The sequence below is a fragment of the Saccopteryx bilineata genome, chromosome 3 (genome assembly GCF_036850765.1).
Source record: "Saccopteryx bilineata isolate mSacBil1 chromosome 3, mSacBil1_pri_phased_curated, whole genome shotgun sequence".
NCBI lineage: Eukaryota > Metazoa > Chordata > Mammalia > Chiroptera > Emballonuridae > Saccopteryx > Saccopteryx bilineata.
The window spans coordinates 205877635-205893459 of record NC_089492.1 but is presented as its reverse complement, the minus strand read 5'-3'; the positions used below and the strand labels follow the sequence as shown (position 1 = coordinate 205893459).

The following is a 15825-nucleotide window of genomic DNA, read 5'->3' as shown; positions in this document are numbered from 1 at the left end:
AATCAGAAAACCTAAACAGACCGATTACAACAAAGGAGATCGAAACAGTTATCAAAAATCTCCCAACAAAGAAAAGTCCAGGGCCCGATGGCTTCACAACAGAATTCTACCAAATATTCAAAGAAGAACTAACTCCTATCCTTCTCAAACTATTTCAAAAAATTCAAGAGGAAGGAAGACTTCCAAGCTCCTTTTATGAGGCGAGCATAATTCTGATTCCAAAACCAGGCAAAGACAACACAAAGAAAGAAAATTATAGGCCAATATCTCTGATGAATATAGATGCTAAAATCTTCAACAAAATATTAGCAAACCGGATCCAACAATATATGGACAAAATCATACACCATGATCAAGTGGGATTTATTCTGGGGAGGCAAGGATGGTACAATATTCGTAAATCAATCAATGTGATTCATCACATAAACAAAAAGAAGGAGAAAAACCATATGATAATTTCAATAGATGCAGAAAAAGCATTTGATAAAATCCAGCACCCATTAATGATCAAAACTCTCAGCAAAGTGGGAATACAGGGAACATACCTCAACATGATAAAAGCCATCTATGAGAAACCCACAGCCAACATCATACTCAATGCGCAAAAATTAAAAGCAATACCCTTAAGATCAGGAACAAGGCAGGGGTGCCCCCTTTCACCACTCTTATTTAACATGGTCCTGGAAGTCCTAGCCACAGCTATCAGACAAGAAGAAGAAATAAAAGGAATTCAAGTGGGAAAAGAAGAAGTAAAACTATCATTATTTGCAGATGATATGATATTGTTTGTATATAGAAAACCCTAAAGTCTCAGTCAAAAAACTACTGGACCTGATAAATGAATTCAGCAAAGTGGCAGGATATAAAATCAATACTCAGAAATCAGAGGCATTTTTATACACCAACAATGAACAGTCAGAAAGAGAAATTAAGGAAACAATCCCCTTCACAATTACAACCAAAAAAATAAAGTACCTAGGAATAAACTTAACCAAGGAGACTAAAGACTTGTACTCGGAAAATTACAAAGCATTGATAAAAGAAATCAAGAAAGATACAAACAAGTGGAAGCATATACCGTGCTCATGGTTAGGAAGAATAAACATCATTAAAATGTCTATATTACCCAAAGCAATTTATAAATTCAATGCAATACCAATTAAAATACCAATGACATACTTCAAAGATATAGAACACATATTCCAAAAATTTATATGGAACCAAAAGAGAACACGAATAGCCTCAGCAATCTTAAAAAAGAAGAATAAAGTGGGAGGTATCACACTTCCTGATATCAAGTTATACTACAAGGCCATTGTACTCAAAACAGCCTGGTACTGGCATAAGAACAGGCATATAGATCAATGGAACAGAACAGAGAACCCAGAAATAAACCCACAGTTCTATGGACAACTGATATTTGACAAAGGAGGCAAGGAAATACAGTGGAGTAAAGACAGCCTCTTTAACAAATGGTGTTGGGAAAATTGGACAGCTACCTGCAAAAAAATGAAACTAGATCACCAGCTTACACCACTCACAAAAATAAACTCAAAATGGATAAAAGAGTTAAATGTAGGCCGTGAAACCATAAGCATCTTAGAAGAAAACATAGGCAGTAAGCTCTCCGACATCTCTCGGAGCAATATATTTGATGATTTATCTCCATGGGGAAGTGAAATAAAAGACAGGATAAACAAATGGGACTATATCAAACTAAAAAGGTTTTGCACAGCTAAAGACAACAAGAACAGAATAAAAAGACAAACTACACAATGGGAGAACATATTTGACAATACGTCTGATAAGGGGTTAATAACCAAAATTTATAAAGAACTCGTAAATCTCAACACCAGGAAGACAAACAATCCAATCCAAAAATGGGCAAAAGAGATGAATAGACACTTCTCCAAAGAGGACATACAGATGGCCAATAGGCATATGAAAAAATGCTCAACATCACTAATGATTAGAGAAATGCAAATTAAAACCACAATGAGATATCACCTCACACCAGTCAGAATGGTGCTCATCAACAAAACAACACAGAGTAAGTGCTGGCGAGGATGTGGAGAAAAAGGAACCCTCCTGCACTGCTGGTGGGAATGCAGACTGGTGCAGCCTCTGTGGAAAACAGTATGGAGATTCCTCAAAAAACTGAAAATCGAACTGCCTTTTCACCCAGCTATCTCACTTTTAGGAATATACCCCAAGGACACCATAGAACGGCTCGAAAAGGAGAAATGCACCCCCATGTTTGTGGCAGCATTGTTCACAATAGTGAAGATCTGGAAACAGCCCAAGTGTCCGTCAGAGGACGAGTGGATTAAAAAGCTTTGGTACATATATACTATGGAGTACTACTGAGCCATAAGAAATGATGACATCAGATCATTTACAATAACATGGATGGACCTTGATAACATTATATGGAGTGAAATAAGTAAATCAGAAAAAAAAAAAACCTAAGAACTACATGAATCCATACATAGAAGGGACATAAAAAGTAGACTCAGAGACATGAACAAGAATGTGATGGCAACAGGGGTGGGGGGAGGGGGGATGGGGTGAAGAAGGAGAGAGGGGTTGGGGGTGGGGAGGGGCACAAAAAAAACCAGATAGAAGGTGACAGCAGACAATTTAACTTTGGGGGAGGGGTATACAGCACAATCAAATGTCAAAATAATCTAGAGATGTTTTCTCTCAACATAAGTACCCTGATTTATCAATGTCACTGCATTAAATTTAATAAATAAATTAAAAATAAATAAATAAAATGAAAAAAAAAACCCTATTCTTTAGGGTTATTGAATTAGTACCTTAAAAGCTAGGGAAAGGCATTTAGAGTCCACAAAAAGTTAAGACCTTGTTGATAAAACAGAAAGTAAATTCCAGATATTGGGCAGTTGAGGTAGAGAAGTCTAGGGGAGAGTGATTCTAATTCTGGGTACTCTGTGGGCTAGGATAATTCTGAACTGTGATTAGAAAATACTTGCCTGATTCCTTATGAGAAACGGCATCCAATGCAGATAACTGAACTGAGTTAGAATGGGGGAGGGGAACAATAAGAGGATTATATATAATGATGTAATAACTTCAGACATAGCCAGTCTTTACTTTAATGCTTCTCTTCAGCATATGGTCTCAATACTGCTGTGTTTCCTTCTCTCTGGTGATCTAAATAGCATGGGAACATACAAAATAAGTTAGCAGTAAATACTTAAAATGAAGTTAATTATCTGTATGATGGGAAATTCTTCTTATACCTTATTGGAACTTGACATAAATATGACAATAACTTGATGAGTTTTAAAGATTTTCATGTTATACTATTAGCACAGCTGAAGTGATTCAATTTTTAGATCTCTTTGTTGATTAAGACTACTGCCTACTATTGTGTTCATTGTATTGTTCAAAAGTTCATTTGCTGTCAAACTCATTGAACTGCTACACTTTATTGTTTGCTAGCATATATTTAGGTTAAAGTGGGAGACTGAATGCTCTTCACGATAATTTGGGAGTTTGGGGATTACTTGGACACAACTTATTTTCTGCTTCTTTTCCAATATTTTGCTATTTGAATGCTCATGACAATAGAAGTTTGGTGGTCAGATTGATGCTGCCACTGTTGTCTTATCATTTTCAGTTCTGCAGATATTTTCCCACCTGTAATAACATATAATTGCAGTGACCCTGCTGAGGGTTTGTTGAATGAAAGGAAAAATTTGATATAAAGTGCTGGGAGTTATGATAAATGATGTTAGTAGCTGAGTTTTCTCATGCGTAAGGAACTGATTCTGTAGCTCCTCTGAATTAGAGTCATTTTTGTGAATGTAAACTGATGTGGAACTACCTAATGAGAGAAAAACCAGCATGATAGCTCACATGTGGGCTTGTTACAAATAAATATTTTACAGGAAGAGACATATTTTGAAAAACAGATTTCTTTGAAAGCTGATAGATTGACAAATCAAAATTACATTTGGTTTTGACACAAATATTCTGACAGTCTGCAAAACTGAAAGTAAAAAGAAAATTTGTAATAAATGCAAACCTGTATTAATTGGGTGCTTACTGTGTTTCAGGCACTGTTCAGGTATTTGGGTTATTTATGTTAATTAAGGAAACTGAATCATTATCCTTAAGGAGTTAACAATCTTGGGAGAGAAGATAGATCTGAATAATTATAAGTGTATAAATAAGTCATAAGATATTTTAGAAGGTGATAAGTAATAAGCAGAAGGAAAAAAGTGGAACAGAGTAAAGATGATTAACTTGGAATGCTGAGATCAGGGACTCAGGATTAGAATTATATAGAGTGATTTGGGTAGGTCTTCTTGAGAAGGTGAGATGTAAGCAATTAGAGGAAGTGAAAGAGCCAAGGAAATAAGAAAGGAAGAACAGGCTGGACAACAGTTTGGATGATGTTTCTGAAGAACAGAAAAGAATTCAATATAGGCAGAGTTGGTGAGCCAGTCAGGAGTGGTAGGACATGAGGTCAGAAACACAAAGGTGAGGAAGCAAGATCATGTAGGGCCTTGTGGCCATATACTTTGAGAGAAAGGGGGGGGGGGAATCAGAGCAGAGAAATAATATGCTCTGATTTAACTTTTAATAGGAACACTTATCATAGTTTAGAAATTTTTATATATATCTTCCTAAAATTATAAATGCTTAAATAGCTATGTATTTGTGTTCTGATTAGAAGCCAGAACTTAAGGCTGTGCTTGAGAAAGAAAGTATGCAAGTATATCCCTTCCAGGGAGAAACTGAAGATGGAGCTGTCTCCTCTATACTAATCCTGGATGTCTACCTGTGGGGTGTGTGTGTGTGTGTATGTGTGTGTGTGTTTGGGTGGCGGCGGGGGGGGGGGGCGGGGGTTGTTCCTGTGCCTATTTAAAAACTTCTTTGCTATAGTCCTGGGGAACTTGTTAATGCAAGTCTTGTTGGTTTACAGGGCTGGGTCTATCCTTCAAGTGGGAGCCTTAAAAGTTGGTTACTGGATGTGTGATTAAAACCCTTTGCTCTTCAGGGAAAAGGTGGAAGTGGGGGGTGCCTTCCCAAATGTATAGTTCTGCGCTAGAGGCGGGATTTAAGGTGAGAGTTGTCTCTGCCTTTTCTACCTATCTCAATATCCTATTTTCTCCTTCATTCAATGTATAGGAGTCATTCAACTAGTTTCAGGATTTCTTTCAGAGGACATTGTTCTATGTGCAGGTGTAATCATACTTATTGTTTGTAGGTATATATTTGGTGGATACATGGGAGGGGGAAATTCAGGAGAATCCTCTGTTGCCATTTTGTTGCCTTCCTCTGTATTCATTAATTCCTTTGTTATGATGCCAAACTAGCAAATGTTAAAGCCTCATCATTAAATATTGTCAGTCAGTATTAATTTAACTTAATTTTTAAAATTCCAAAATATTTGATTCCTTAATGTTGTTCTAAGCGGCAAAATTTAGAAGTATTTTCAAAGAATTCCCATATTTCAACTATATACAGTCCAGAGCCTTTGATGATGTAAGTATTTTATTATAATTATTTACTTATCTTATTAGATGGTTGTCCTCTAATGGCAGGGACTATGTCACATTCATTTTTATGTCCCAAGTGCCACACTCAGTAATGGGTACATTATAGGAGGTCAAAAACTTGTTTGTTGTATGAATGCATGTTATTTACATAGGTGGGTTGGCTTATATTTATTGGACTTACAAAAATTTTTCTGAAAGCTAAAGAAATGATTTTCTTTTGCTTTGATTTGACAAATAAAACAAGTTAAATTTTAGTAGTGTTATTTTTTGAGGGTGGAGGATCTAGAGCAGGCGTCCCCAAACTACGGCCCGCGGGCCGCAATGCGGCCCCCTGAGGCCATTTATCCAGCCCCCACTGCACTTCTGGAAGGGGCACCTCTTTCATTGGTGGTCAGTGAGAGGACCACTGTATTTGGCAGCCCTCCAATGGTCTGAGGGACAGTGAACTTGCCCCCTGTGTAAAAAGTTTGGAGACCCCTGAAGAGCAAGGTCACAGTTTTAATAAGTTTAAAAATGAAAATATTTGAGCTATTTATTATTCCATAGAGTCTTCCTGAGTCATATTTTCTAACAATTGAGAATGTGAATGAAAAATTTTATATATTCCATGATTGATTAAATTTTATATTTTAGCTTCTGTACACAGATAGGAATTTTGTGATTTGTGCTCCAACTGGTTCTGGGAAAACAGTAGTGTTTGAACTTGCTATAACAAGGTTGTTAATGGAAGTACCATTGCCATGGTCAAACATTAAAATTGTTTACAGTAAGTATTTATATATTTTTTTATTTATGGTTTTAATTTATTGTGTTTATACAGATTCAAGTGTCCCACCGAATATATCTCTCCCCCACCCCCGTGTTCCCCTTGGCCCCTTTTGCCCTGTCCCTCCAATACCTTCCCCCCTTCCCTCCAGGATTTGCTGTTCTGTTCTCTATAATGCTGTGTTATGTATATATAATTTCACTAATCTCTTTCCTTTCCCTGATCCCATCTTCTCTTCCACTTTCCCTCTGACTGCTTTCCCTCTGGTCCCTTTGATCCCGCCTCTGCCTCTGTGCTGTTCCTCAGTTCACATTGTTCATTGGATTCCTCAAATGAGTGAGGTCATATGATATTTTTCTTTCTCTGCCTGGCTTATTTCACGTAGCATGATAGTTTCCAGGTCCATCCATGTTGTCGCAAAAGGAAAGATTTCTTTCTTTCTTTCGGCCACATAGTATTCCATTGTGTATATGTACCACAATTTTTTTAATCCACTCATCCACTGCCGGACACTTGGGCTGTTTCCAGATCTTCGCTATTGTAAACAATGCTGCAATAAATAAACATGGTATATTTCTTCTTTTGAATCAGTGATTTGGTGTTCTTGGGGTATATTTCTAAAAGTGGAAAGCTGGGTCAAAGGGTAGTTCCATTTTTAATTTTTTGAGGAATCTCCATACTATTTTCCACAGTGGCTGCACCAGTCTGCATTCCCACCAGCAGTGCAGGAGGGTTCCCTTTTCTCCGCACCCTCTCCAGCACTTATTATGTGTTTTTTGTTAATGAGCACGATTCTGATAGGTTTGAGGTGATATTTCATTGCAGTTTTAATTTGCATTTCTCTGATGATTAGTGATGATGAGCATTTTTTCATATGCCTATTGGCCATCTGTATGTCCTCTTTGGAGAAGTGTCTATTCATTTTTTTTGCCCATTTTTTGATTGGATTGTTTATCTTCCTGGTGTTTTACAAGTTCTTTATAAATTTTGGTTATTAACTCCTTATCAGACATATTGTCAAATATATTCTCCTATTGTGTGGGTTGTCTTTTAATTTTGTTAATGGTGTCTTTTGCTGTGCAAAAGCTTTTTAGTTTGATACAGTACCATTTGTTCATCCTGTCCTTTATTTCACTTGCCTGTGGAGATAAATCAGCAAAAATACTGCTACAAGAGATATCGGAGACTTTACTGCCTATGTTTTCTTCCAAGATGTTTATAGTTTCATGACTTACATTTAAGTCTTTTATCTATTTTGAGTTTAATTTTGTGAATGGTGTAAGTTGGTGATCCAGTTTCATTTTTTTTTGCAAGTACCTGTCTAATTTCCCCAACACCATTTGTTAAAGATACTGTCTTTACTCAATCGTATGCTCTTACCTCATTTGTCAAATATCAATTGTCCACATAGGTGTGAGTTTATTTCTGGGCTCTCTGTTCTGTTCCATTGGTCTGTATACCTGTTCTTATGCCAGTACCAAGCTGTTTTGAGATGCCCTTGTAGTATAACTTGATATCAGGAAGTGTGACACCTTCCACTTTATTCTTCTTTTTCAGGATTGCTGAGGCTATTTGTTTTCTTTTTTGGATCCATATAAATTTTTGGAATATGTGTTCTATATCTTTGAAGTATGTCATTGGTATTTTAATAGGAATTGCATTGAATTTATAGATTGCTTTGGGTAATATACACATTTTAATGATGTTTATTCTTTCTATCCATGAACACAGTGTATGCTTTCACTTGTTTCTATCTTCCTTGATTTCTTTTATTAATGTTTTATAATTTTCTGAGTACAAGTCTTTAACCTCTTTGGTTAAATTTACTCCTAGGTACTTTATTTTTTTTGTTGCAAAGTGAAGGGGATTGTTTCCTTATATTCTCTTTCAGACAGATCATTGTTTGTGTATAAAAATGCCACTGATTTCTGAATATTGATTTTATACCCTGCCACCTTGCTGCATTCATTTATCAGGTCCAGTAGTTTTTTGACTGAGACTTTAGGGTTTTCTATGTACGGTATCATGTCATCAGCAAATAATGATAGTTTTACTTCTTCTTTTCCAATTTGGATGCCTTTTATTTCTTCTTCTTGTCTGATTGCTGTGGCTAGGACTTCCAGAACTATGTTGAATAAGAGTAGTGAAAGGGGGCACCCCTGCCTTGTTCCTGATCTTAAGGATATTGCTTTTAATTTTTGCCCATTGAGTATGATGTTGGCTTTGGGTTTGTCATAGATCGCCTTTATCATGTTGAGGTATGATCCCTGTATTCCCACTCTGCTGAGAGTTATGAACATAAATGTGTGCTGGATTTTATCAGATGCTTTTTCTGCATCTATTAATATTATCATGTGATTTTTATCCTTTCTTTTGTTTATGTGTTGAATCACATTGAGTGTTTTGCAAATATTGTATCAGCCTTGTCTCCCCAGAATAAATGATGTATAATTTTTTTCATGTATTGCTGAATCCGGTTTGCTAATATTTTGTTAAGAATTTTTAGCATCTAAGTTCATCAGGGATATTGGTTTGTAGTTTTCTTTCTTTGTAGTGTCTTTGCCTGGTTTTGGAATCAGTATTATGCTTGCCTCATAAAAGGAGTTTGGAAATCTTCCCTTCTCTTGAATTTTTTGATATAGCTTGAAAAAGAAAGGAGTTAGTTCTTCTTTGAATATTTGGTAAAATTCACCTGTGAAGCTATCTGGCCCAGGACTTTTGTTTGTTGGGAGTTTTTTGATAACCGTTTTAATCTCATCAGATGAAATCGGTCTGGTTAGGTTTACTGATTCTTCTATATTGATTTTTGAAAGATTATATGTTTTTAGGAATTTGTCCACTTCACCTCAGTTGTCTAATTTTATGGCGTATAGTTCTTCATAGTATTTTCTTAACAATCCTTTGTATTTCTGCTGTGTCAGTTGTTACTTCTCCTCTCTAATTTCTAATTTTATTTGAGTCCTCTCACTTTTTTTCTTGGTGAGTCTGGCTAAAAGTTCACCTATCTTGTTTACCTTTTCAAAGAACTGGCTCTTGGTTTCAGCTGATCCTGTGTACTGTTTTATTAGCCTCTATATCATTTATTTCCACTCTGATTTTTATTATTTCCTTCCTTCTATTTCCTCTGGGTTTTACTTGCTGTTCTTTTTCTAGTTCTTTTAAAGGAAGGGTTAAATTGTTTATTTGAGCTTTTTCTAGCTTCTTAAGGTATGCCTGTAGTGCTATGAACTTATCTCTCAGGACTGCTTTTGCTGTGTCTCATAAATTTTGTATGTTCATTTTTATTTGTTTCAAGGAAAGTTTTTATTTCTTTCTTGATTTCATTGTTAACCCATTCATTATTTCATAACATGCTATTTAGTTTCCAAGTGTTTCAGTGTTTTTCAGTTTTTCTATTGTATTGATTTCTAGTTTTATGCTATTGTGATCCAAGAAGATGCTTGATATGATTTCAGTCTTCTTAAGTTTGTTGAGACTCATTTTGTGTCCTAACATGTGATCTATTCTAGAGAATATACCATGAGCACTTGAAAAGAATGTATATTCTGCTGCTTTAGGGTGAAAGGTTTTAAAGATATCTATTAAATACAGTTGATCTAGTGTGTCCTTTAAGTCTGTTTCTTTGTCAATTTTCTTTCTTGAGGATCTATCCATTGATGTTAGTGGGGTATTAAAATCCCCTACTATTATAGTATTGCTGTTGATCTCGTCCTTTATGTCCATCAAAATCTGCTTTATATATTTAGGTGCTCCTTTATTAGGTACATAGATATTTATAATGGTTATATTTTCCTGTTGGATTGCTCCCTTTATCATTATATAGTGACCTTCTTTATCCCTTACTATAGCCTTTGTTTTAAAGTCTATTTTGTCATATATAAGTATTGCTATCCCAGATTTTTTTTTCATTTCCATTTGCATGAAATGTTTTTTTCCATCCCTTTACTTTCAGTCTATGTGTATCTTTTGTTTTGCGGTGGGTCTCTTGTAGACAGCATATGTATGGGTCCTGTTTTCTTATCCATACAGCTACCCTCTGTCTTTTGATTTGAGCATTTAATAAATTTATTAAATATAAATTTAATCCATTTATATTTAAGGTTATTATTGATATGTAGTTGTTTATTGCCATTTTATTCTTTAAATCTACATTCCTCTTTTACTAGTTTTTTTCCCCCTTTGTTCTGTTTACAGCAGTCCCTTTAACATTTCTTCTAGCATTGGTTTGGTTGTAATGAATTCCTTGAGGTTTGGTTTTTTTTGGTCTGGGAAGCTTTTTATTTTTCTTTCAATTTTAAATGATAACCTTGCTGGATGGAGAAGCCTTGGTTGTAGGCTTTTGTTTTGCATTACTTTGAATATTTCTTGCCATTTCCTTCTTGCCTCTAATGTTTCTGTTGAGAAGTCAGATGTCATCCTTATGGGGGCTCCTCTGTAGGTAATTGACTGCTTTTCTCTTACAGCTTTTAGTATTCTTTATCTCTTAATTTTTATATTTTAATTATGATGTCTCTTGGTGTGGGCCTCTTTGGGTTCATCCTTAATGGGACTCTCTATGCTTCTTGAACTTGTGTGACTTTTCCCTTCATCTATTTAGGGAAGTTTTCAGCTATGATTTCTTCAATCAGATTCTCTATCCCTTGATCTTTCTCTTCTCCTTTAGGAATCCCTATGTGGATGTTATTTCTCTTTTTGTTTTCACAGAGCTCTCTTAGAGTTTCCTCAGACTTTTTGAACCTCTTTTCTTTTTGCTGTTCTGCTTCCATGCTTTCGTTTATCTTGTTCTCTAAATCTCTGATTCGACCCTCAGCTTCATTCATCCTGCTTTTAATTTCTTCTAGTGGTGTCTTTATTTCTGATATTGTATTTGCCATTTCTGACTGGTTCTTTTTTATTATTTCAATGTTCTTTTTTATACTTGCTCTCTCTTTATTTAGGTGCTCCTAATGTCCATCAATTGTTGCTCTAAGATCTTTGAGCATTCTAACAATCATTATTTTAAACTCTGTTAATTTGATTATTTCCATCTCATTCAGATCTTTTTCTGGGAATTTCTTTTATTGATTCATTTGGGTTGCATTTCTCTGCCTTCCCATTTTGTCTGTGTGTAAGAAGGGTGTGGCCACAGGAGTCCAATGGGTGTGGCCTCTGTGTTCCCTAGGTGTAATCTGTCTGCGGGCCTGCCACCTCAGGTTTTTGGGCATGGGTGTTGCTGGCATCACCCTGCCACCACAGTCACTGTGCCATCTGCCTCACCTCCATGGGCTGGACTGTGCTTGCGTGCCTGGGCTGCAAGCTCTGGCCGGCCCCTGGCCTCTGCCCCACCCCTGCTGGTAGGACTGCATTCACACATTTGTGCTGCAAGCCCTGGCTGTCCCCTGGCCCCTGCCTGGCCCCCACAGGTGAGACTGTGCTCCTGCATCCAGGGTGCAAGCTTTGGCCGGCCCCTGGCCTCCACCCTGCCCCACAGGCGGGACTGCGCTCACACACTAGGACCACAAGCCTTGGCCCCACAGGCAGTGTTGCGCTCTTGCACCTCGTCTGCAGCCGTGGCTGGCCCCCAGCTTCCAACTCTGTGGGTGGGACTGCGCTCACATCTGGGTCGCAGCCGTAGCCGTGGGGGCAGACAGCCCCCAGCTTCCGCCCCTTCTGACGGGACCATGCTCCTGCATCCTGCCACTGCCCGCCCTTCTGCATGCACTTAGCAGTGTGGGGGTGGCGATGTATCTCAGACCTCAGCACTTAATACTGTATCCCTGATGGCTCCCTGCTTCTAAGTGATTCTTTGCCCTGACTGCAGCAGGAGAGCTTCTGTTTGGCTGGTGACCCGCTTCCCTTTGCTGGTATTGCTGGTTCCAGGAAAAATACTCACTTTCGATTTGGGGAGTGACTCAGCCCAGGGTTTAGAGTGGCTGTACTTCAAAGCATTTCTCCCTGTGCCTCCTAGATAATACTCTCTTCCTGCTACTCCAGTCCTCTCAGCTCACTCCATTCCCTGGAGCTCCTGGTGAGTGGTTGTGAAAGAGGTTTTCTGCACGGTCTCTTTAAGACAAATTCTCATTTGAGAAATCTGTCTCTTTCTCACAAACAGTATTGTGGATTGTTTTGCAGCTAGATGCTATCCATATGCTTCTTCCATGCTTTGAGGCTGCAGGCTGGGGCATCAGTCCTGGGGACCAGGACCCTTCCCTCTCCCGGAAACTCCCCTCCCGCCACAAGTCCCTCTGGGCTGCCTTGCTCCCAGGAGCTGGGCAGCCCTCTCCGCATTTCTGCTTTCCCTACCAGTCTCAGTGTGGCTTCTTCAGTGTACTTTGGTTATAGATTCCTCTTGGTTTAACCCAAAGTTGGTTTTTCCAGATGATTGTTCTTTTTTTTAAATAAATTTTTATTAATTTTAATGGGGTGACATCAATAAATCAGGGTACATATATTCAAAGAAAACATGTCCAGGTTATCCTGTCATTCAATTATGTTGCATACCCATCACCCAAAGTCAGATTGTCCTCTGTCACCTTCTATCTAGTTTTATTTATGCCTCTCCCTCTCCCCCTATACCTCCTTCCCTCCCCCCACCCCCATAACCACCACACTCTTGTCCATGTCTCTTAGTCTCATTTTTAAGTCCCACCAATGTATGGAATCCTGCAGTTCTTGGTTTTTTCTGATTTACTTATTTCAGTCTGTATAAGGTTATCAAGATCCCACCATATTGTTGTAAATGATCCGATGTCATCATTTCTTATGGCAGAATAGTATACTATGGTGTATATGTGCCACATCTTCTTTATCCAGATATATATATATATATCTTTTTTTTTTTACAGTGATTAAAGCCTTTAAGCAAACTCTTGGACACTACAGCAAAAATCTATAAAAGAGTGGTGTCCTTAACATGTTCACCAAGTACAAGTTGGCACAATCACCTTGCCAAATCCCTGAAAAATGCAACCCAACCCCAGTTCAGTCTGTTAGGAGCTGTCACGAGCAGGAGTCCAGGAAAATTCCACATCCAGGAAAAGTCCGCATGGCATTGGAATTGTTGTCACAATTCTATACTTTGCAGCTCACGTCCAAGTCCCAATGACCACTGCTTCTAGCTGGTAATGATTCAGGTAGACTGGAAAAGCCATCTGCAGCATGTGTGGAGATGGAGCCCCTGTTCTCCTCTTCCTGGAGAGATGAGACCAGGGTGCTTTTCCATGGAGCTCTGCAACTGTGGCATGGTAGAGAGAACCTTGAGATACACTAAGCTAGGTGGCAAAGGTAAATTCACAATAGAAGTTGATAAAAGGGGGAAAGAGAGCTCTAAATTAGGAGTAGGTCCCAGCCTGAAATATGAGTGGGGCATTGAGGTAGGAGGAATAAAGGAAACATTATATATTAAACAAAGCAGCAGAAAATAGGACTATCAACAACCACAACAGAGATCTTCGAGGGAAGAATAAAACACTTCACTATTCAGGCAAGACATAGTTAAGTGGCCCTTGTGCAAATGAGATCAGTTTACCTGCTTCTTGGAAGAAATACCCTAGGCATGTCCACAGTGTCATAGATGGGGCCAACGGCCCTGGGCACCTTCAGCCTTCAGTGGCAAACCCCAGCATTCTGGGCAAGGTTAGGTCATAGGTGGCTAGAGCAGGGCTGGAAGAGACTGAACCCTCCCTTAGAAGAGCGAGGGGGAAGCCTACCTTCCAGTGTCCCTGTTTCCTCACAGCAGAGGCATGTAAGTCTGGCAGGCTTTAGCTCAATGACCTTCCTTTCCACTATTGAAGCAGGACCCAGATGGCATCCTATGAGACCCCTTTGGGGCATTGGAGCCTTCAAGGGCGTATCCTAAAAGCTGGTAGTTCCCTGATCTCTATTGGGCTTTTTCTGCCTATTGGTATCTTAAAAGCCATGCTCAGAAGATCTCGCTGAGAGGTTTGAGGATCCCCATCCGCCTATATAAATCTTTTCCATATATCTGGAGTTATTTGGAAAAAGACAAAACAGTGTTATTAGCTGGATCTAATAAAGAAGGTAGTAGTTTGCAATAGAAAAAGATTTGGCGTCTCCTGTTCATACGCATTGAAAAGAAATTTAAATTTTTTAAAGTAAAAAGCATGATATGGTACACCCGTAGGTGTTTCAGGATATGACTCCCCCCTTTCAAATTTTTTTTAAATTGACTTTAAAATATTTGCTGGGTACACTTTAATAATACCTTGACTTTAAAGATTGTAAGAAAAACACATAATTCGAAAGGTTTGAAAAAATACAGTAAATGCTTTTGCTCCATATGCAGGAGCATTGTCAGTTTAACCAGTTTAGGAAATCCAATAATAGAACAATGCATACAGACAATGAACTAGAACACACTTAGCAGCCTCTCCTGTTCTGACAGTGGTTACTATAAATCCAGAATATGTATCCACTGTAATGTGGACATAGGACTGTTTGCCAAATGAAGGTATATGAGTAACAGCCATTTGCCAAAGTTGTCCTGGTAGGGGTCCTTGAGGGTTAACTCCAAATGAAGGGGCAGATTGTAGTATAGGACCCCTTGGACAGGATTTCCCAATCTGCCGTGCTGCTTCCAGGATTTCCCAATACGCCGTGCTGCTTCCCGAGAAAGCTTAAACTGTTTACACAGGGCTGCAGCATTCTGGTGATGAATAGTATAAGACTGAATTGCTTGATCTGTCATGGTTGCTCCAAATAATTTTCTTTTGGGTAGCTTGATCAACAAGGGCATTCCCTTGTGCTAAAGCTCCAGGGAGCATGGCGTGAGCTCGAGTATGTCTTATAAAACATAGAGCTCTATGTTGACATATAAGTCTTTGAAGAAGGAGGAACTGCTGAAATAGTTCATCAGAATTTGTCCCTAAGACAGCAATCTTTATAGTGGAAACACCATAAGTAAATATTTGCTGTCTGTATATAGATTAAAGGGGGAATATGGCAAATGCTGAAAAGCCATGATAATGGCATATAATTCTAGTCTTTGAGCTGATTTTAAGTTGACAGTTTCAGTATAAAGTTGTCCATTGATTTGCAAGAGCGATTTGCCATTTAGTGGAAGTTTCCCAGAGCCATTGTTGTTGGTCCTTTGAAAAAAGGAACAACTATAATTTTGAAGCTCAAAACCTATAAGCTGTCAGGGTCACCTATGCTCCTTGATAATCCAGGAGGCAAGAAGATCAAAGTATGGAAGTGTATTCCATGGGCTATTAGATGGTTCAATGTGCCCAAGCTGTAGCTGCTCTTGTATCAATTGAGCAGCTGCCCTAAGTTTCTCCTGAGAAAGGGGCCATTGGTCTACCCATACAGGATTATCTGATTTCCAAGTAATTGGGTCTGCACAATGCATTATTGAGGTAGCAGGAGCTACCAAGGCCCCTATGCTAAATTTTGATATCCTAATCCACACCTTCTGTCATTGAATGCCACTTCTATGGGGGTGAGAATTCCTCGCTGTTCTTTCCCTAGTACCTTGGTGGGCAAAAATCCCTGATCAAGCATCTGAGTACTGACTAAACCATTAGG

At 38.4% G+C, this 15825-nt stretch overlaps 1 protein-coding gene across 1 annotated transcript in view; it reads left to right on the top strand.

Annotated features, from left to right (window-relative positions):
• The window catches only part of HFM1 (helicase for meiosis 1), a 164166-nt gene that overhangs the window by 15085 nt on the left and 133256 nt on the right, over positions 1-15825 (top strand). Inside the window, exons 6-7 of the mRNA XM_066266521.1 lie at positions 5450-5520; positions 6168-6300. Of these exons, the coding sequence (XP_066122618.1) occupies positions 5450-5520; positions 6168-6300 (204 nt within the window). The remainder of the gene's footprint in view (positions 1-5449; positions 5521-6167; positions 6301-15825) is intronic.